This window comes from Schistocerca nitens, chromosome 2, assembly GCF_023898315.1.
Source record: "Schistocerca nitens isolate TAMUIC-IGC-003100 chromosome 2, iqSchNite1.1, whole genome shotgun sequence".
Classification (NCBI taxonomy): domain Eukaryota; kingdom Metazoa; phylum Arthropoda; class Insecta; order Orthoptera; family Acrididae; genus Schistocerca; species Schistocerca nitens.
Window position 1 is genome coordinate 77,294,364 of NC_064615.1, and position 21,138 is coordinate 77,315,501.

The 21,138-nt window shown below is 42.6% G+C and overlaps 1 protein-coding gene and 1 pseudogene across 1 annotated transcript in view; one reads left to right on the forward strand and one right to left on the reverse strand.

Annotated features, from left to right (window-relative positions):
• Positions 1–14,976, forward strand: part of LOC126234272 (serpin B3-like) — a 99,034-nt gene extending 84,058 nt beyond the window's left edge. Inside the window, exons 7-9 of the mRNA XM_049942963.1 lie at positions 3,154–3,295; positions 8,459–8,624; positions 14,595–14,976. Of these exons, the coding sequence (XP_049798920.1) occupies positions 3,154–3,295; positions 8,459–8,607 (291 nt within the window). The 3' untranslated portion in view covers positions 8,608–8,624; positions 14,595–14,976. The remainder of the gene's footprint in view (positions 1–3,153; positions 3,296–8,458; positions 8,625–14,594) is intronic.
• Positions 4,188–4,305, reverse strand: LOC126237794 (5S ribosomal RNA; annotated as a pseudogene).
• Positions 14,977–21,138: the final 6,162 nt, after the last annotated feature.

The following is a 21,138-nucleotide window of genomic DNA, read 5'->3' on the forward strand; positions in this document are numbered from 1 at the left end:
ATTCCATACGCATTGCTTTATGTGGACTACACACAAGTATGTGGTGCACCATTGGCGCCTTCTCGCCAGTGTAACACCTTTGTGACTTTTGCCTTCAAATCTCTGATATCGTTAGTCATAATCTCGCTCCTTTGGCACTGTCATTGATTTATACCTTCTTGTCGCTGTTTAAATGCGAGGAGCAATTGTACTTCCTCGGTTTCCGCTGCTGGTACTGGACATGGTACTCTTGCAACCTTCTCGTGCATTTCTCACTTGCTGCTCTTCAGTTATTTCATTGCCTCTCAAATTTCCCATGTTTCGGTATCATCAATATCTTCTCAGTATCTTTCGGTATCTGAAGTCACTCCTCTTCCATATTTAATCGTTTTTTCACGCTCTCAACACGATCCACTTGCACCACTTGCCGACATTCTACACATCTAATCTGCTGCTGCATTATCCAGATGTGTTCAAGTTGGGGCCCAAGTTGAAGCAAACTTTCTTCCTGTTTACTCAACATTTCTTATGTTTCGTCAATCGTTTTTACTATAACCTCAAGTAATAAATCAATCTTATCCTTCTCTTCAAAAAGTTTTCTCTATGCTGAGCTGGGCTGGTTCAACTGAGGATCAGTAGAAGTGGTAAAATTTGGGCTGGTGTTATTTTTACATCGGAAATTCCACAATCATGTCTGCATTTTGTGAAACTGGCGCATTATCATTTGTGCCTTCACGTTTCTATTTTCCCTCTGCAATCTCTATAAACCAAGGGCATCTTCTCGCTCAGTGCCATCTACACCTCCTGCTCTTCTGCTACCGCTATTTTTTCACCATTACGTGCCATCCTCATATTTCTTATATAGTCTCCTCTTTGTAACTGTCCTTTTGCCCTGCTCTGACTCCTCGTCTGCATTCACTGACATTTTATTACAAGAAGTAATTTTGTCCTCACTATACCCAGCAGTACATGACATATCCTCTGTCCTTTTCCTGGGTTTCCTCTCCCCCCCCCCCCCTTCCGTCCTGTTTTTTCCTCACCTACCCTCTCTCTGCCTCCCTTCTCTCCCCCAAATCCTTTTGCATTTCCCTCCTCTGCCTTTCCCCATTCCCTCCCACGTCTGATCTGCCTCCCCCCCCCCCCATTATGAGTCCTCTCCCTTAGTCGGTCCCCCCCCCTTTTCGTTTTTCCTCTCCTCCCTCATTTTCCCCCCTCATCTGTCCAGGTCCCCCCCCCCACCCCCATTTGCCCTTTGCTGTGTTGTGTCATCTTCGTGACGACTTTTTAGTGCAGTGTTTCCAGCCTTGTTAAGTGCTGTGCATCTTTTCCAAAGTGTTGCGAACGGTCATCATGCTGTCGCTGGGTGTGATTTTTATATCTCTTGCGAACAGAAACCAGACTGTCGCAGTGTTTTTTAATTGTCTGTCCACTATTTTACCTGTCAGCTTCCTGTGTATTTTATTAGCATCGCCCCCCCCACCCCCCACCTTTGCTTTGTTTTAATTTTCCACAATTTTCCGCCGTTTTACAATTTACGTCACCGTTTTATCGTCTGCTTTTATTGTTTCTTATCTTCTTATGTTTTACAGGTTTAAGAGCAGCATACTAAGCTGCTGCCAGCCCGCTCCCTTCGGGGGGAATCGAAATTCAATAAAGGAAAAAAAAGCAAAGGCACTCTGTAGTCGGCCTTTCCTTATCGTTGAGTACAAAGTCGTACACAATGAAGCTTGACCAATATTGTCAACCCAGTAGATAGATAACGTACCCCATTTATTAATCATTAATGATTTTGTAAGACTTGACACCCAGAAGTCACTTATGAGGGCATTCCTTTGTTCATTATGCAATCCATGGCACACCAAATTCAATTATACATCTGAAGCTCATGGGGAGCGATCTGTCCCTCAGTCATCCCACTCATAACGCACCACAAAAATAACCAAAAGGTTTGTTAAATCGAGTTGGCGTCTTACTTAAAATGGCTACCCTGTACAGGCGTCGCTAACTTCAGATACTCTGATGGGTAGTAGGAATATGCATTTTTGCCCAAAATCTGTCGTAGCAGGGTACAACATTCGTCAAACGAATACGCTGCCATCGATCTAGCAACCGTTGGCTTTTGAACGAGAAGAAACTAATTTAGAGTCGTATCTTCGATAGATAAAACAAAATTGGATAACTTTAATTTAAGTAGCTGACGCATTTAACTAAACCTGTGTTGCTCTCTTTCAGCACTTTTTTTCATCTTTTCTACGACTTATTTTTACGACTGGATTGTTTGTCGGCGTTGGAAAGTTTTGGTAAGGTATTAGTGTATGACATGTTTGGGATACAGTGTTGATATGTCATGTATTGCTGAGTACAGTGAGAACAAAATTACTTCTTGTAATAAAATGTCAGTGAATGCAGATGAGGAGTCAGAGCAGGGCAAAAGGACAGTTACAAAGAGGAGACTATATAAGAAATATGAGGATGGCACGTAATGGTGAAAAAGTAGCGGTAGCAGAAGAGCGGGAGGTGCAGATGTCACTGAGGGAGAAGATGCTCTTAGTTTATAGAAAATGCAGAGGGAAAATAGAAACGTGAAGGCACAAATGATAATTCGGCAATGTCACAAAATGCAGATGTGATTGTGGAATTTCCGATGTAAAAATAACGCCCCTTATACGATGCGTATCACAATTAGTAGCGAAAACTGGAATGAATGAAAGTGTAGGAGGGAAAAGGGGGGGAGGAGTGGCGCCAAATGATATGCCGATTCTGTGGATGTTCTCGAACTGGTCCTATGGACACTATGTAACTTTGAGAGTCTATTTTCTTCGTGACGCTTCAACAATGGCTGCTGTGTTACTCTCTAAATTTCGCTGCTGCGCTACCTTTAAAACTGATTATAACTGAAACTATTGGCCTGATTTTGAGGCTGACTGCAGTAATAAATGTAGTATTTTATGTTACATATTATCAGCCATAAGGAACTTCATTTATTACGTAATGTTAAGTTACTACAACAATTTACATTCGGGAATGAGATTGAGACGGAAAATGAAATAATTCTACAACATTTTAAATATCAGACAAGAAGTTTTCCTCCCATGCAATAGATTAGCCACTGATATTTGCAGGGTACATTCTCGTAATGGGTATACAGGTAATATTGCACATCTGGCTTTTCAGCTTGGTATGACCGACATGTTCAGCGGGCTCAAGGCGAACTTCACTGGAATTACCAGAAGGGAGCCGCTACACGTGGACATGGTCTTGCACAAGGCTTTCATCGAGGTCGGCGAAGAAGGAACGGAGGCAGCGGCTGCTACAGGTGAGTTACTTCAGCAATGGCGCACTGGTCTGAGTCACTGGTGAATGGTGGTGGGGACTAATTTGTGCTGCATGAGAGGACTCACCCTGTGCTGCATGAGAGGACTCACCCTGTAGCATGAGTCCAGACCACGTGACGTTTAATATATGTCCATGCACTGAACATGTTTTTTTTCCTTTTACCAACGAGAAGAACTATTTGCCACTGAGCATTGTCCCTGAAGCCGACATGAACAACTATTCCATTTGCCTAATAACGGAAATAACCATGTACCATAACATATCTAGGCTGTGGGAAGCTACAGTACAGACAAATCAATAGCAGAACTGCACAACTGCTGTATTGCCACTAAACAAGAAGCCACCAGCTGATAAACCAATGGCTTTATTTGACCCGTTTCGGGTAGAACGCATCCTCAGATTGTCTGCAAACCAGAAATACACAGCAAATAACATAAAATGTATCTATCCGAAGAAAGAAAAGAGTATATAGCTACAAGTATCGTCGAAATCAAACAGCTGAAATACACACCATGTACATCTTGAAACTTCCCGGCAGATTAAAACTGCGTGCCGGACCGAGACTCGAACTCGGGACCTTTGCCATTCGCGGGCAAGTGCTCTACCAACTGAGCTACCCAAGCACGACTCACGGCCCGTCCTCACAGCTTCACTTCTGCCAGTACCTCGTCTCCTGTCTTCCAAACTTTACGGAAGCTCTCCTGCGAACCTTGCAGAACTAGCACACCTGAAAGAAAGGATGCGGATAGGAGGGGCATGTGGTCAGCACACCGCTCTCCCGGTCGTAATGATGGTTTTCTGTGACCGGAGCCGCTACTGTTCGGTCGAGTAGCTCCTCAATTGGCATCACGAGGCTGAGTGCACCCGAAAAATGGCAACAGCGCATGGCGGCCCGGATGGTCACCCATCCAAGTGCCAGCCACGCCCGATAGCGCTTAACTTCAGTGATCTGACGGGAACCGGTGTATCTACTGCGGCAAGGCCGTTGCCCTTGAATACTATAGGCCAGAAGGAAAATAGCTTCCACCCCCAATACGCTTCTCAAGCTTCACTGGGCCAAGAAACGACGCAAGTCTCACCACAATCAGCAATGACCGCTCCGACTTCTGGTAGGGGATGAACAGTGGGGGGAACAAAAAAGGTATACAGACTGGAGCCTTGGGTAGAAGGGAGAGAGGTCTATTCAGACCAGGGCCATGGTAGACGGAACACTTCCTGTTCTGTCGGCCTAGAAGAGCTTTTTAGTGAACACTTGCGTTCACAGTGTTCGAAAATCTCGTAACATCTCTGGAGTGGAGATTACGGATTTCGACCTGGGTTAGTTACATCCTGCGGAACAATTAAAGAGGTCAGAGATGTACACAGCGCCAAGCCAGAGCGAGTGGACATTGCCAGTAGTTAAGCTAGGTAAAAAACAGGTTTTCGCCTTACTAAAACTCGGGCAGTTTCTGACAGCTGATGCAGTCAAGGCCAGAATGGTATTGAGGTTTACAGGTCCGCACACCATCGACGCGCCGCCGTCACCATACCCCACTACCGACCACAGCAGCCGCCTGTAAAACACGGTAAATACCGGTTTTCTCAGGCGCTCAGTAAGGGAGTCGCTAGCTTGTGTGTTCACTTCAGTTCTATTGGAGATTGGAGTTGTGTTACGTATTTTCTTCTCATTCCCTCGTGTCCATGCTAGCCACATCTCGCGTGTGTGTTCATAGGGCTTAAAAGTCGAGAAAGGTATTCGTAAATATACGTTATTGTCCAGCTAAAATAGCATACACAATAGGGTATATTGAAGTATTTTGAGTGTAATACTTTGGAGGGTAAATTGCTTTGTGATCACTGTACTGTAAGTTACTGAGCCGTGTGTGGCTCGTGCTCTTGCCGTTCATAACTTGGTGTCTTATAATAGCGATAGTGGCGTCTCGTTTCCTTCTCTTGTTATTGGCGCCACTGAGTTTGCTAGTATTGTTTCTCCTCGAGTGGCAGCAGGAGCAGTTATCGATAGCCAGCACTGTGGCACTATCTTTGGTGCCATGACCAGTATTTCCGGGTCATCGTGTGTGTCAGGCAGTTCGGCTTCGGACGTAGCAGCGAGGAGGTCCGTAGTGCGAGGGCAGGCCGGGACCGCTGGCGGCGTGCAGGCAGTGTCGGATCGAGGGGCTGTAGCCGACAACCGAACCCAGGACGTTTCAAGTTGAGTGAATCTTATCCAGTAGCGAAACCTCCACTGGTGGAGAGCTCACTGTTGTTTGCATGTTGTTGTTCCCAGGGTCGGTGAGACCAACTGCAACACGTGGAGTCTGTCAGGTTGGCAGAAGCTGTTAGCCGCCTTCTACCACTTGGTGTTAGTTTGGATTTAGTGTTATTATTACTGAAGTGCAACTTACTACCTAGTGGCTGCTAACGCCTCAGTTACCTGCCCTGGAGGTTACCGTATTTTGCGGCAGTGCATTTCTTCGTCTTGCCGATGCTGTCTGGCATGGCATGTAATTTGACAGCTTCCTTGATTGGGATATGGATAATTGTTTCCCTTGTCTACCTGAGTTATAGTGGTTCCTTCTACCTTTTGATGTTTTAAACACCGGATTCTGGAGACGCAGTGGTGTTTGTCACTTCGCTCTCGCCTGAATTATTGCACTGTTGTACTGTTTATCTGGCGTTAGGTGGATTTGCTAAGAAGGTTGATTGGCATTTAAACTGTCTCTAGTTTGAGTTGCCCTCCTTAGGGGAACATATTCATCGCTGCCTGTCTCACCGCTTACACAGCTGTAGTGACCTTCCTCAGGTCGATTCAGGGAGCAATGTCTGTGGATCAGTCCATCTTACTTGGTCAAGTTGTCATAATTGTTTAAAATTTACCCTAATGTTATAACATGTAATTGCCTTTCTCACTTGTAATTCACGCCTTCAGCTGTTAATTGTTTGTAACATTGCCGACAAATAGTTTTCAATTCTGTCTTAACAAGGCCTTCAGCCTTCACTATAGCGTGTGAAACGTCCCCTTAGAAAAATTAATGAATTACTGTGCTGATAAACCCCTTACGTTATTTGATTTTCAAACAGCAGAGCAAAACTGAACGTACTCAGACATTTCTCTCTTTACTTATTCTGATCATCACTAAACTGACACACAATATTTTTAGCGCAACGCAGTCTGACTTTCAATAATCCCTACTAGACAATGGCCCTGACTAACATTAACCTATACGTTTCACAAATCACTTACCTCACAAAAATCTTCGTTACTCGAACTACTGCAATACAGCGAGCGCCAATACTGCCAGCTAAATAAAAGATTCTAACTACTGAAGGCACTAACTACTGATAGGCATAGTTAGCAAATGAAAGATTTTGATACAGAACAAACGATGTATTTACCTTAAAAGTGTTCAAAAGTCATAATATATATAGCAGTTCATGGCATCCAGTCTTACAAATTTAGTGTCTCTGATGGACACACGTCCAGATCATTCGCTCTCAAAAGTCTGCCATTTCTCTCCCCACATCCACCACTGCTGGAGGCTCACCTCCAACTGCGCAACGCTAAGCGCTTTTAACAGCCGACTGCCCAACACTACAATAGCAAATTCCAACAATGCCACCCAGCCACAGACTGCACACAACACAGCCAGTGATTTTCATACAGAGCGCTACGTGGCGGTGGCGTTACCAATATAAGAACCTAAACAGCCTACTTACACCTGTTACAGTTGGTTAAGATTGTTTAAAAAATATTTTAGTGTTTTTAACATGTTATTGCCTTCCTTACTTGTAATTCGGGCCTTCAAGCCGTTGAGTATTCTGAAATTGCTTGTGGCCTTCAGGCGACGAATAATTTTGAATTTTTTTCTTAATCAGGCCTGCAGCCGTTGATTGTGTGTAACATTGCTTGTGGCCTTCAGCCGGCAAACAATCTACAATATTACTATAGCTTGTTACAGTTTTTTGATTGTTTAAGAAGAAAAAAGTCTAGTAAATGTTAGTATGTAACTGCCTTCCTCACTTGTAATTCAGACCTTCAGCTCTTGAGTCTTCTGAAATTACTTGTGGCCGTCACCTGACAAAAAAAAATTGAATTCTTTCTTAGTAAGGCCTCCAGCCGTCAGTGTAGCAAAATCTTTTAAAATGACTGTTGAAAGTTATTTCTTCAAATGAAGTGTATGTGTTTACTGTAGCCAACGGTAGCTGATTATGGCCCCATCCACAATCGTTGCCTTATCCTGCCTCTCCCTGACTACCAGATTACAGTTACACTATGGGTTCTTTTCTCATGTAGGAACGCTTTTGAAAGTTTGTTACGTGTTCATGTTTATCACGATTACTTTCGTTTAGTTTGTGAATTCATTGTCAGGATCTTCCTACTTGTAGAGGATTTTCCAACGTCACCAACTACACACTTGAACCCAATGTGTACAGTGATTCTGTAATAAAGAGATTTAGGACAGGTAACAGTTGTTTGTGTATTCTAGAGTAGAGACTACCCCTTCCTCACTGAAATATTTGAGGGCATATATGACGAATGTTATTCTGTTTAATCGTGACTTCATCCGGGATCTCCTTACCTTGCAGGGCCTGGGTTCACAGGCACTTTAATCTGTCAGATATCTCCGTGCATGGCAAGCGGCAAGGACGGGTCATAACGACTGGGGGAATACGTTAGAAGCTAGTGATGTTTTTAGCAAACAATTTTCTAGCATATGAACTGATCAGCACACCACTCCGAAAAATTCGACAGCTTTGGTAGTATATTAAGGATTTCCCTTTCTCATGCATTCATTAGATGTTTCTTGGGGTACAACAGTATTGGAATATCTACTTAGTGGGAAAAATTAAAAAATACGGCTCACAAGACCTAACATAATTCTCTAAAATCACTCATCGAGTTGTGCAGTGGTTCACTGCTCACTTCCTATCATGAGACTTAGACACGACTGGCAGAAATCACGATATATATGTTTAGAAAAGAAATGCAGATAATATTACAAGCAAGCACTCATTGTAACGATATAAAACATAACATCGGCGTCGATACTTGTAAAACATTTGAGTTGGCCTACTTGTGTGATTCAGCCGCCATGTGATTCCTATTTACTATGGTATCCTATACGAATGAGATTGTTTAATTCCTCTATTCTTTTGTCTGCAGTTGTTAGTTTCTCATCAATCACTTCTGTGGGAGGTACGCGTTCGGAGCAGATCGTGTTTAAGGCCGACCACCCCTTCCTGTTCTTCATACTGCACGAGCAGACGCGACTGGTTCTCTTCGCCGGACGTTACTCGTCGCCGCCTCCTTAACTACTCCATAATGGCTGGTAAGCTTCTCCAGTGATCATATCGTACCAGTAATTTACTTGTAGAAAAGGAAGTCAGGCCCACTAAACGGTAGGTAACATTATTAGTTAATTATCACTCTTTGGTGTTGTGTGCAACAAAAGGTTCCTCTACACGGGAAGACACAGCGCCACAGGACAATATCTCATTGTGTTGGCCATGACGCCCGTTTCGTTTAAGCGCGTAACAAGACATTGTTAGTTCGGCAGGTCGATGATAGTTGTAAAGGTAAATATAGACGTATCTTACTTAAAATCACTGAATTCAAACGCCTACTCAAAGCGTAGAATTTTGAGCCAAATGCTAATGGCTCTGTTCTAACTAGATTGGTTATCTGGTTGCAGGAGCGTGAAATGTTACATGAACTGAATTGACATATATAAAAACTTTCATTTAATAATAATGATCCAAATACGAGGACTATCCACAAAGTACATAACGTTTTGGAATTAAAAATAAATAAAGTATTAGAAATTTTTTTTATTGTATACAGATGAAAGCCACACTTAAATACTACTTTTCTACATAGTTGTCATTTAAATTAAGGCACTTATCGTAGCGATGGACGAGCTTGGAAATTCCTTCGTCATAAAATTCGGCCACCTGCGCCTTCAACCACGTGGTTACCTCTTCTTGAAGCTGTGCGTCGTCATCAAAACGCTGCATAGCCAACCACTTGTTCATTGCTGGGGTGGAGGTCGGGACTGTACGGCGGATGAGGAAACAACTCCCACTTAAAAGATTCGAGAACTTCACGAGTGGCATTTGCCGTGTGGGCCCGGGCGTTGTCGTGAATCAGCAAGATCTTTGAGCCCAACTTTCCCCTGCGCTTGTTTTGTATTGCTCTTCTGAGGTTGTGCAGAGTTTGGCAATACTTTTGAGAGTTTATTGTAGTGCCTCTTTCCAGGAAATCCACAAAAATCACACCTTTTCTGTCCCAAAAGACAGTCGCCACGTGGTTGAAGGCGAAGGGAGCCGAATTTTACGACGAAGGAATTTCCAAGCTCGTCCATCGCTACGATAAGTGCCTCAATTTAAATGGCGACTATGTAGAAAAGTAGTATTTAAGTGTGGCTTTCATCTGTATATAATAAAAAAAATTCCAATACTTTATTTATTTTTAATTCCAAAACGCAATGTACTTTGTGGATAGCCCTCGTAACATCAGTATACTATAAGATCATTGCCACAAGAAAATAACCAAAAGACACTGAAGCTCCAAAGAAACCGGTAAAGAGATTTGTAAACAGACAGAATACGGCGCTGCGGTCGGCAACACCCATGTAAGACAACAAGTGTCTGGCACAGTTGTTAGATCGGTCACTGCTGCTACAATGGCAGCTTATCAAGATCTAAGTGAATTTGAACATGGTGTTAAATAGTTCGCGCACGAGCGATGAGACACAGAATCTCCTAGGTAGTGATGAAGTGGAGGTTTTCCCGTGCGACCATTTCATGAGTGTACCGTGAATGTCAGGAATCTGGTAAAACAACAGATCTCCGAAAAATCCTGCAAGAACGGGCGGGACCGATGACGACTGAAGAGAATCGTTCAATGTGACAGAAGTGCAATCCTTCCGCAAATTGCTACAGATTTCAGTGCTGGGCCATCAACAAGTGTCAGCGTGAGAACCCTTCAACGAAACATCAGCAATATTGACTTTCAGAGCCGAAGGCCCACTCGTGTGCTCTTGATGACTGCAAGACACAAAGCTTTACGCCTCGCCTGGACCCGTCAACACCGACATTGCACTGTGATGAATGGAAGGAAATATGTTGCCTGGTCGGAAGAGTCTCGTTTCAAATTGTATTGAGTGGATGGACGTGTACGGGTATGGATACAACCTGATGAATCCATGGACCTTGCATGTCAGCAAGGGACCGTTCAAGCTGCTGGAGGCTCTGTAAAGGGGCATGTGCAGTTGGACTGATACGTCTAGATACGACTCTGACAGGTGACACGTATGTAAGCATCCTGTCTGATGACCTGCATCCATTCATGTCCATTGTGCATTCCAACAGACTTGAGCAATTCCAGCAGGACAATGCCACACGCCCAGAATTGCCACAGAGTGGCTCCAGGAACACACCTCTGAGTTCAAACACTTCCGCTGGCCACCAAACTCCCCAGACATCAACGTTATTGAGCGTATCTGGGATGCCTTGAAATGTGCCGTTGAGAAGACATCTCCACCCTTTCGTACTCTTATGGATTTATGGACAGCCGTGCGGGATTCTTGGTGTCCATTCCTCGACTTCTACGTCACACATTAGTCGAGTCCATGCTACGTCCTATTGTGGCACTTCTGCGTGCTCGCGGGGACCCTATGCGATATCAGACACGTGTACCAGTTTCTTTGGCTCTTCATTGTAATATAAGAAACACAGGTCGGTAAATCAGGAAACAAGGCGTTCATTCAACAGTACTCAAAATCTTTCCTTTCCGATTTTTTTTGTTGTGTAACACAACACATCATTATAAATAAAATACGTTTGCTATATACGAGGGTTGGGACTTTAATAGTGGCAACTATTTATTTACAGCTCGTCTCTAAGCTGGTCGCAGGTTGTGTTCCAAAAATGAACAGCATAGAGACAATAGTGATGACACTTTCTGCAGGAACTGACCATCATTTTGCAGGACAATGCTCAAGCACGTACAGTGCAAGCTGTTACTGATTTGTTTGACTTATGGGGCTGCTAGGTGCTATACCAGCTACTGCACTCCCCTGACTTAAGCCCTCGTCAGTTCAACTCTATTTCTAAACTGAAGGAAACACTTCAAGGCATTCGCTACAGAACTGCTGCAAATTCGTCGGGCATTAGACCGCACCGCTCGAACTGTCAACACAACTGGCACTGCTAAGAGTATCCTACGACTTCCACATCGCTGGTAACGGGTTATACACAGTGCTGGTGACTACTTTGAAGGTCAGTAAAACTTTGAAACAGGTGTCTATTTTGTACGATCTGTAAATAAATAGATGCCACTATTAAAGTTCCAACCCTCGTATGAAGTCGAATTTAACGGTCGGCATAAATAGTTGTACCGTCATATTTCAATTCTTAGAGGCCCCTCTGCCTTCCTGTGGTTTTCCAGTTCCAGCAATGGGCTGTCGAATTATGCCAGTTTTTTTTTTTTTTTGTCAGTCTGTGGATGTGCACCTTTACCTGATAGGCATGTCGTCTGTAGGAAGTCTTGATAAGGAAGTCTTGATACAGACGCATCCGCATGGGCAAGGAAGTGAAAAGTATCCCACGTTAAACATACTTCCCAATTTTCTGTAATTCATTATACAGACCTTTCATTTTTACGTTCTTTACTCTTCAAAAACCAGGTGATAAATTTGTAAATAGGAATAGGGAAAAATACAAAAGCTTTTAATAATACGTTTTCTGGCTAAAGGATATGACATCCAGTACCAAAGAAGCCCATTTGTTGACTCAAGGTACATGACGTGCCTGAACGATGCTGCATGACCGAGACAACCCACTGACGGAAAGCCGGCCGAAGTGGCCGTGCGGTTAAAGGCGCTGCAGTCTGGAACCGCAAGACCGCTACGGTCGCAGGTTCGAATCCTGCCTCGCGCATGGATGTTTGTGATGTCCTTATGTTAGTTAGGTTTAACTAGTTCTAAGTTCTAGGGGACTAATGACCTCAGAAGTTGAGTCCCATAGTGCTCAGAGCCATTTGAACTGACGGAAAAAAAATCGCAACACCGAAAGATTATTAATGTATTGTAACGAAATTTCGGGAATACATTTGTCCGGATAAGATATTCAAGATCACAGGTTATTGTAAGCACGAGGTAAGTCATTGCAGATGTAAAATGCTGGTACATTAATAACCGATGAACAGTCAGAATGTTGAGTGCAAGCTTGCAAATGTGCATGCATTGCGTTGTGTGGGTGCCGGATATCAGTTTGTGGGGGGAAATTCTCTGCCTGATGCACTTACTCGGTCAATACAGGGACGGTTAATGCTGTTTGTGGATGATGCTGCAGTTGTCGTCCGATGATGTGTCATATGTGCTCGATTGGAGACAGATCTGGTCATCAAGCAGCCCAAAGCTACATGCTCACACTCTGTAGAACATGCTGGGTTACAACAGCGGTATGTGGGCGAGCGCTGTCCTTTTGGAAAACAGACCCTGTTTCATAAGTGGTAGCGCAACTGGTCGAATCACCTGTAGTAATTTGCAGTCTGGGTGCGTGGGATAGCCACCAAAGTGCTCCTGGTGGCACGCGAAATCACACCGCAAGCTATAACTCCACGTGTAGGTCCAGCGTCTCTAGGACGCAGACAAACTGGCTGCAGGCCTTCAAATGGTCTTCTCTTAACCAACACTGAGCCATCACTGGCACCGAGGCAGAACCAGCTTCCATCAGAAAACACAACAGACCTCCATCCTTCCCTCCAAAGAACTATTGTCTGACACCACTGAAGTCTCAAATGGTGGTGGTCTGGGGTCAGCAGGATACACGATACTGGCTCGGTGCTGCCCTTGAAGTAACCGATTTGCAGTAGTTCGTTGTCTCCCTGTGGTGACCACTGCTGCCCTTATTGCTGCTGCAAGTGCAGTACGAAGCGCCAGAGCCAAACGCCGAACACGATGGTCTTGCCTCTCGGTAGTGACACGTGACTGGACGGGAGCCCGGTCTTCCTGCGACCGTACATTCCGTGGCCACCGTAGCCAGCAATCAGATACAGTGGCTGCATTCCTGCCAAGACTTTCTACAATATCGCAGAAGAAACGCCCAGCTTCTCATAGCCCAATTACATTACCTCGTTCAAGCTAAGTGAGGTACCTGATAATGGGGTCTTGGTCGCCTTAAACGCATTCTTAACATAAACTCACTAAGTCCAATCTCAAAGGTAACTAACGCTCACGACCGTTACAGAGTGTACTTAAAGCTAACCTGATTCCCATCTACCACGCTTATGCGACTGATAAGAAAACTGAACAGATGTAGAAAGACGACTACCGGCTTTCGTTTATGTCATACAACTCTTTCTTGGCGTTGCAATTTTTTTCCGTCAGTGTATTTCTGTCATTTCGGACGCTAGACGCATTGTGCTGTTGAGACCATGGATGATGTTATGACTCTCTTGAACCCGTAGATTTCAGATTTGCATGACAGTCGTGGGTTCCAAGCAACGCGAGTAACAATATCGCAGAACGGTGAAGCGCATTCTCAATAGGCGATGATGCTGTCGCTACAGGGTTGGTATAGGTAGTGGTAGGCGTTATGCTTCATACACGAAACGCAGCACAACCTTCTCACAAGCAGACAACATTAAAACGCAGGTTTTGAATTAGGAAATCGTTTCGTAATCTTTCCTTATATAAACAATGCAGATGGCGTTTCACCTAGTACTTCGTAAGATTTCGCGGCAGTGCAAATAATTTGTGAAGCCAAGGATGGACTTCACTTAACGCCAACTTCACTTTTGTTGGGTTGTCTAAGGTCTAAATAATGGACACGAATATTTTGTATTAAAAGGTCTAACATATGGATTGTTATGTCAGTGAACTCAGATGCAACTGATAGTAACACCGTCTTTAACGTACACTCACTGGTGTTGCAATTAGTGGCCAGTAACGTACATCGAATTAGTGCGGTCTGTACTTGAATTGCCGGCCGGAGTGGCCGAACGGTTCTAGGCACTTCTGTCTGGAACCGCGCGACCGCTACGGTCGCAGGTTCGAATCCTGCCTAGGGCATGGATGTGTGTGATGTCCTTAGGTTAGTTAGGTTTAAGTAGTTCTAAGTTTAGGGGACTGATGACCCCAGAAGTTAAGTCCCATAGTGCTCAGAGCCATTTGAACCATTTGTACTTGAATTAGGGAACAGCTAGTGGCTATGTCCATAGAGAATCAGTTAATGATGTTCAATCCAGTTTCATTCAATTTCCTGCAATTTGCTAACGTTACCTTTTCCTGTTTCAGCTTATCGTGTCCTGAAGAATTTTCTTACCCGAAGATCTGTAGAATGCAGGCGTCCAATCTGCGTGGCTAATTTGCGTAACTATCTGGAAGTATATCGACGAACACCGTTCTCAGTGCGGTGCCACTTTGTATATCCATTTTATATGTATTATAACAGATTAAAATACTGCCGAATTACAAAACACTGTATTGTTTTCGTACGACTGTATCCTTGGCTTGTTACTAATTTTCAAGCATTGTCAGAGAAGAAACAAGGTAATGGGAAGTGTTTCATTTTGTCACTTTCCCCGTTGTTTTGTGGAAAAGCCTGGTATGAGCGATATCTGCGCGATATTTCGATGGTCGTACATGTGAGAGCAAATACATTTATAATGAAACGATACATTTTAGTTCTCTCGCTTTCTTTATGTTTCCTTTGGGTCACCTTTTTATATTTTAGTACTCTTGTAAGTGAAATCCTCAGCAGTCCCTACGATCTAAATAGTGGACATGGATATTTTACGTTAAACGACCTAATGGATGGATAGCTCGTCAGCGAACTTTGATGCAAGTGATGATAATACTGTTTCAATATACACTCAAATAAGTTTCACCGCCACTATCTCAGAATCACTATACAGATAGACTATTTCATCACGCTTTTAATTTTGATGGCTACGATATCTATGATGAATAACATGTATGCTAATGTAAGTAATAAATGGACGCCAGTAAAAGATACTAAGAGATGAACAAAGTGACAATAGAATATTCTTACAATTTTAATGTAACGCTAATTTAAAGCAGCGTTAAACACTGATATCTGACGGAAGTACTTAAGTTAACTATCCAGCATTAAGTAGAAGATGTATGAAAATATAACGACAGAGCTTCGCCTAATAACAAACTCATCATCACCTAGATACGCAGAAGTGGGTTTCATCTGATAATCTTTTGTAATTGAGCGATTATTATTCTCGAGGACTATCAATCGTCGATTGCTGAGACTTCTGTTCTTCATTTCTCATATGTTGTTAATAAATTTAAAAATCCCTATTCTTTAAAATCGCTATCTGTGTGATGTGAAAGATATTTCGAAAAGGTAAGTATTGTAAGTATCACGGACCATTTTACAAGTCAGTTATGTATGTGTTTGACATTGAGCGATCAGAGCATTTCAAAATTCATCTACAGCAAAATTGTACACGAGATTAATTAGAAATTTTTATATTACTATGTCATCAAACTTTCGATAAGTTTAAGTAAATCGTAAAGAATTAAAGGTAACGCTTACGAACGAGCTATGATAATTTGATGTGTGCATTATCGCAGAACTGGAGGACGTAGAAAGAAACCATCATACTCTTAACTCATTAGTCCATTGCGAGACTGAATGAAGCCATAAATAAACTCGGCGATTTACTTGAGGAAACTGAAACTTTATGCAAGAGATAAAGTAATCATTTTTGTTTTACTATGAATGTTCCAGTTCTTTATAAGCTATATCCAATGGTTTTTTAAAATTATTCCACATGAAAAGTTTAGTTACACAATGAACTTCTTCTTCTTCTGCTTGTGCCTTTATCCTGTGGGGTCGCAGGTTGGGCACAGTTAGGTTCAGATTTAGCAAGGTTAATGTTAAGCGGTGGCCAGATGCTCTTCTTACCGCCACCGCCACCCCATACCCCCCCCCCCTCCCCCCTGGGACAGAATTAGTGTACCCCACCTGTCTGCCTCTAGTGTAATCCAGGGAATAGTGCGAATTTGTTCAAATGTCTGCGAGTTGTGTAGCTGAGTCGGGACGCGGGACCAGCCTGGTATTCACCTAGTAGGATGTGGAAAACCGCCTAAAAACCACATCCAGGCTGCCTGGCACACCAGCCTTCGTCGGTAATCCGCCAGGCGGATTCGATCCAGGGCCGTCGCTCCTACCCGAGTCCAGGAAGCAGCACATTAGCGCTCTCAGCTAACCTGACGGGTCAGTTACACGATGAACTATTACCTACTTATTATTAACAGAATCTTTCCAGACAGAATAAAGAAATAAAAAGACACGTGCGAGCAGGACTCGCTCTATGAGGGTTCTGTACAAACTTAATTATGTTTATAAATAATAATAATAATAATAATAATAACTTGGTCGATTTCAGCAGGATATTCAACCTTAAAATCATGTCAACGTATTTCAGGAAGAAACTATCAAAACAAATGACATGGAGATCACCCAACTCACTCATTGGTGAATTCCAAATTGACCATGTAGCAATTTCCTATCCAAACCACAGAGAAATCATGAATATCCAAGTAAGAAAGAGTGCAAATGTAGACTCAGACCAATAAGTAATGAGAATCAAAATACAGTTAAAACCTCAGAGGTTCACAGAAAGGAAGCCACTAATCCCATAATTTGACGCTAGCTGGATCTAACCGTCTTTCACAGAAGAGTTAGAGAAAAAGCCCTCCAACAATTGGAAGCAACTCAGAAGCAAATTAATCGAAACCGCACAAACGCTGATACCTCTGAAAAAAAAAATACTCTTAGTGGAACGAAGAATGTGAACAAGCAATCCAACCTCGACAGAAAGCATACAGTAATTGGGACAGCAGAAAGACTGAGAAGAATTACAAAACATTCTTGGCAGTGAGGAAAGAGATAGCCCAATTAATCTGAAGGACACAACACACGAAATATTTACAAGAATTTCCAAACAAAACTCACAGGATATTAGCTGCAAAATCTTTGCTTCAAGAAAGGAAATGGGCAATTTGCACTGAACAACCAAATTGCGAAGAACTTGCAAGATATTTTGAAAAACTGCTGAACTGTCCAGAATCAACACAAAGATTTCCGCTTCAGGACCCTGAATCCACAAACCCAAACTCATTATCACCAGATGTAGACGAAATCACCAAAAAGATCAAAACAGTTAAAAAACAATAGAGCTGCAGGTGAAGATGAAATCGTAGCTGAAATCCTCGTGTCAGCAGGCCCAAATACTATACAAGAAATCACCGAAATAATAAAAGACATTTGGCAAACAGGACGAATTCCGGACGACTGAAAAAATGCATTAATTCACACTCTACACAAGAAAGGAGATAGATCGGATGTAAACAACTGTAGGGGAATCTCACTGATATCAGTAGCTTACAAAATTCTATCCCAGTGCCTTCTCGATAGAGCACAACAACAACTAGAAACAAAAATTGGAGAATATGAGGCAAGATTCACACCAGGCCGTTCATGTCCAGAGCAAATTCTGAACTTAAAACTAATCTTAAGACATCAGAGAATAAGAGGCAAAGATGTAATTTGCACATTTGTTGACTTTAAAAAAGCCTACGATTCAGTTGATCGTCAATCATTATTCCACATATTAAAGGAACAGGGTTAAGATCTGAAAACACTTGCAATCATGCAACAGACATTGACAGATACAAAATCTAAAGTCAAATTTATGTGGGAAATCTCTGAACCTTTTCTGATCAAGACAGGAGTAAGACAAGGAGATGAACTCTCTCCACTACTGTTCAACTGCGTCCTTGTAAAGGTGGTACAAGACTGGCGCAAACTGAAATCAGTCCTCAAGATTTACCAACCAATTACTCTCGGCGGAGGAAAATTAACAGTAGATTGCTAACCATTTGCAGACGTTCTAGCCATCTTAACTCGCGATGTTTCAACAGCCAAAAAACAGATTGAACTCCTGAAAGGAACTGCGGAAAACGTCGGCTTGCAAGTATCTTTTGAAAAGACAGAATATATGACTTGCAACAAACAAGCACCAAAATTCATGGAGACAAAATATGGCAAAATATGGCAAAACTTGTAGATGAACAGTATCGACTTAGAGGCAAATAGGAAATCAAACAATAATATTCACAGTGACATTAGAAAACGCAGATTAAGAGTCTATGGACACATCAAAAGAATGAATCCGGACAGACTTACAAAGCAAATAGTTGAATTCTATGAAACCAGGAGTAAATCTAAAACAAACCAGGAGTAAATCTAACACAGACACAATGAAATGGATTTGCGAAATCAAAACAGATCAGAAACAGCCGGCCCCTGTGGCCGAGCGGTTCTAGGCGCTTCAGTCCGGAACCGCGCTGCTGCTAAGGTCGCAGGTTCTAATCTTGCCTCGGGCATGGATGTGTGTGATGTCCTTAGGTTAGTTAGGTTTAAGTAGTTCTAAGTCTAGGGGACTAATGACCTCAAATGTTAAATCCCATAGTGCTTAGAGCCATTTGAACCATTTTTGAGATCTGAAACCAGCAGGAATTACACTAGAGGATATCCAAAACAGGGAAATCTTCAGATCCAAAATTCACGAGTGACAAGTTGACCAAGAGGAGGAACCAAAGAAGAAGACTGGAATACCGTGGTCTCAAGAAAGAAAAGAAGCCCACAGCAAAAGAATGAGAGAAGTGTGGGCACAAAGAATATATAATAAAGAATATATAATAACTTCGTCTGGCTCAACAACCTGGTGCAAGCTTTCCTACTGGATAGCATTTCGGCGACCTTCGTGTCCCCAACCTACCCCAGTTATCGGCCAGTGGATGTTAAGGATTGTGTTACAAAGTTTACCATCATCTTATTTCACCCGTTTGATGATCAGCTGCTTTTTTAAAATTAACCTTTGCTACTGTTTTTGCTGTTTTACAGCAGGTTTCTAAATTTTTTCCATTCTTGGCATAGAAGGCCTTCAGCCGTGTTTGTGGTCACTTCCCTTAAAATTCTAATTTGGTATTTGTATTTACGCAGTAAGCATTTAAAACCTTATTTATTGCCATTCCTGGCGTCTGATGCCTTCTGCTGTGTTTGCGGCGACTTGCCTTTAATATTTCAATGCCTGTAATTTGTAAGTTGCAGCGAGTTTTAAGCAATTCTTAATTTATTGCCAGTCCTGGCGTGTAAGGCCTTCTGCCCAAACCACAATGGCTTGCTTTCAAAGCATTATCTGCTGTATCTGTATTTAATGGTGACTTGCTAGATTGTAACTCACTGAAAACAATAATATTTATACAGTTGTTTATTCCTTCATTAATAACGAGTGTTATTTTTATTTATTGTTAAGTCTGGAATTAATGGTTTAAAATAAACTGTGTGTAACTGTAAAAGGCAACCAGTAGTAACTGATTACGACACGTCCACAATCGTAACCGAATCCTGCCTTCCCTTAACTACCAGGTTTCACATAAATATAACTTTCTTGTTTGTTTACAACACTTCATTAAAAAGTGTGTAGACTGTATGTGTCTAAACATTTATTACAGTAACATGTAAAATTGTGAAGTCAATCGAATGATACATTTTGAGAATTTTGGTAACAATGTTTAACAGTTGAATGTTCTATAGAAATTTCAAACAAATTGGTCAAGAACTTTCGGAGATTAACGATTTTGAACAAACCAATTTTATATTTTTATAGCTTTTTTATGTATATATTACATATATCATTGCAAGAGGTATAAAAATACTTGAGTATTCGAACGGAACATTGTTTCAGAATTGCAAAGCAGTCTCTGAAGAACTTTTGGAGATTTGAGATTTTGAAGACACGAAATTTGTCCTTACACTGTGTGATAAAAAGTATCCGGACACCCCGCAAAGAATACGTTTTTCATATTAGGTGCTTTGTGCTGCCACTTACTGCCAGGTACTCCATACCAGCGACCTCAGTAGCCATTAGACATCGTGAAAGAGCAGAAAGGGGCGCTCCGCGGAACTCACTGAATTCGGAAGTCGTCAGGTGATTGGGTGTCACTTGTGTCGTACGTCTGTACGCGAGATTTCGACATTCCTAAACATCCCTACGTCCACTGTTTCCAATGCCATAGTGCAGTGGAAACGTGAAGGGACACGTACAGTACAAAAGCGTACAGACCGACCTTGTCTGTTGTTTAACATAGACCGCCGACAGTTGAAGAGGGTTGTAGTGTGTAATAGGCAGACATCTATCCAGACCATCACACAGGAATTCCAAACTGCATCAGAATCCACTGCAAGTACTCTGACAGTTAGGCGGGAGGTGAGAAAACTTGGATTTCATGGTCGAGTGGCTGCTCATAAGCCACACATCACGTCGTTGAATGCCAAACGACGCCTTTCTTGGTGTAATGAGCGTAAACACTAGACGATTGAACAGTGGAAAAACGTTGTGTGGAATGACGAACCACGGTACACAATGTGACGATCCGATGGCAGAGTGTGGGTGTGGCGAATGACCGGTGAACGTCATCTGCCAGCGTGTGTAGTGCCAACAGTAAAATTCGGAGGCGGTGGTGTTATGGTGTGGTCGTGTTTTTCATGGAGGGGGCTTGCACCCCTTGTTGTTTTGCGTGGCAGTATCACAGCACAGGCCTACATTGATGTTTAAGCACGGTATTACTTCCCACTGTTGAAGAGCAATTCGGGGATGGTGATTGCATCTTGCAACACGGTCGAGCACCTGTTCATAAGGCATGGCCTGTGGCGGAATGGTTACATAACATTAACATCTCTGTAATGCACAGGCCTGCACAGAGTCCTGACCTGAATTCTATAGAACACCGTTGG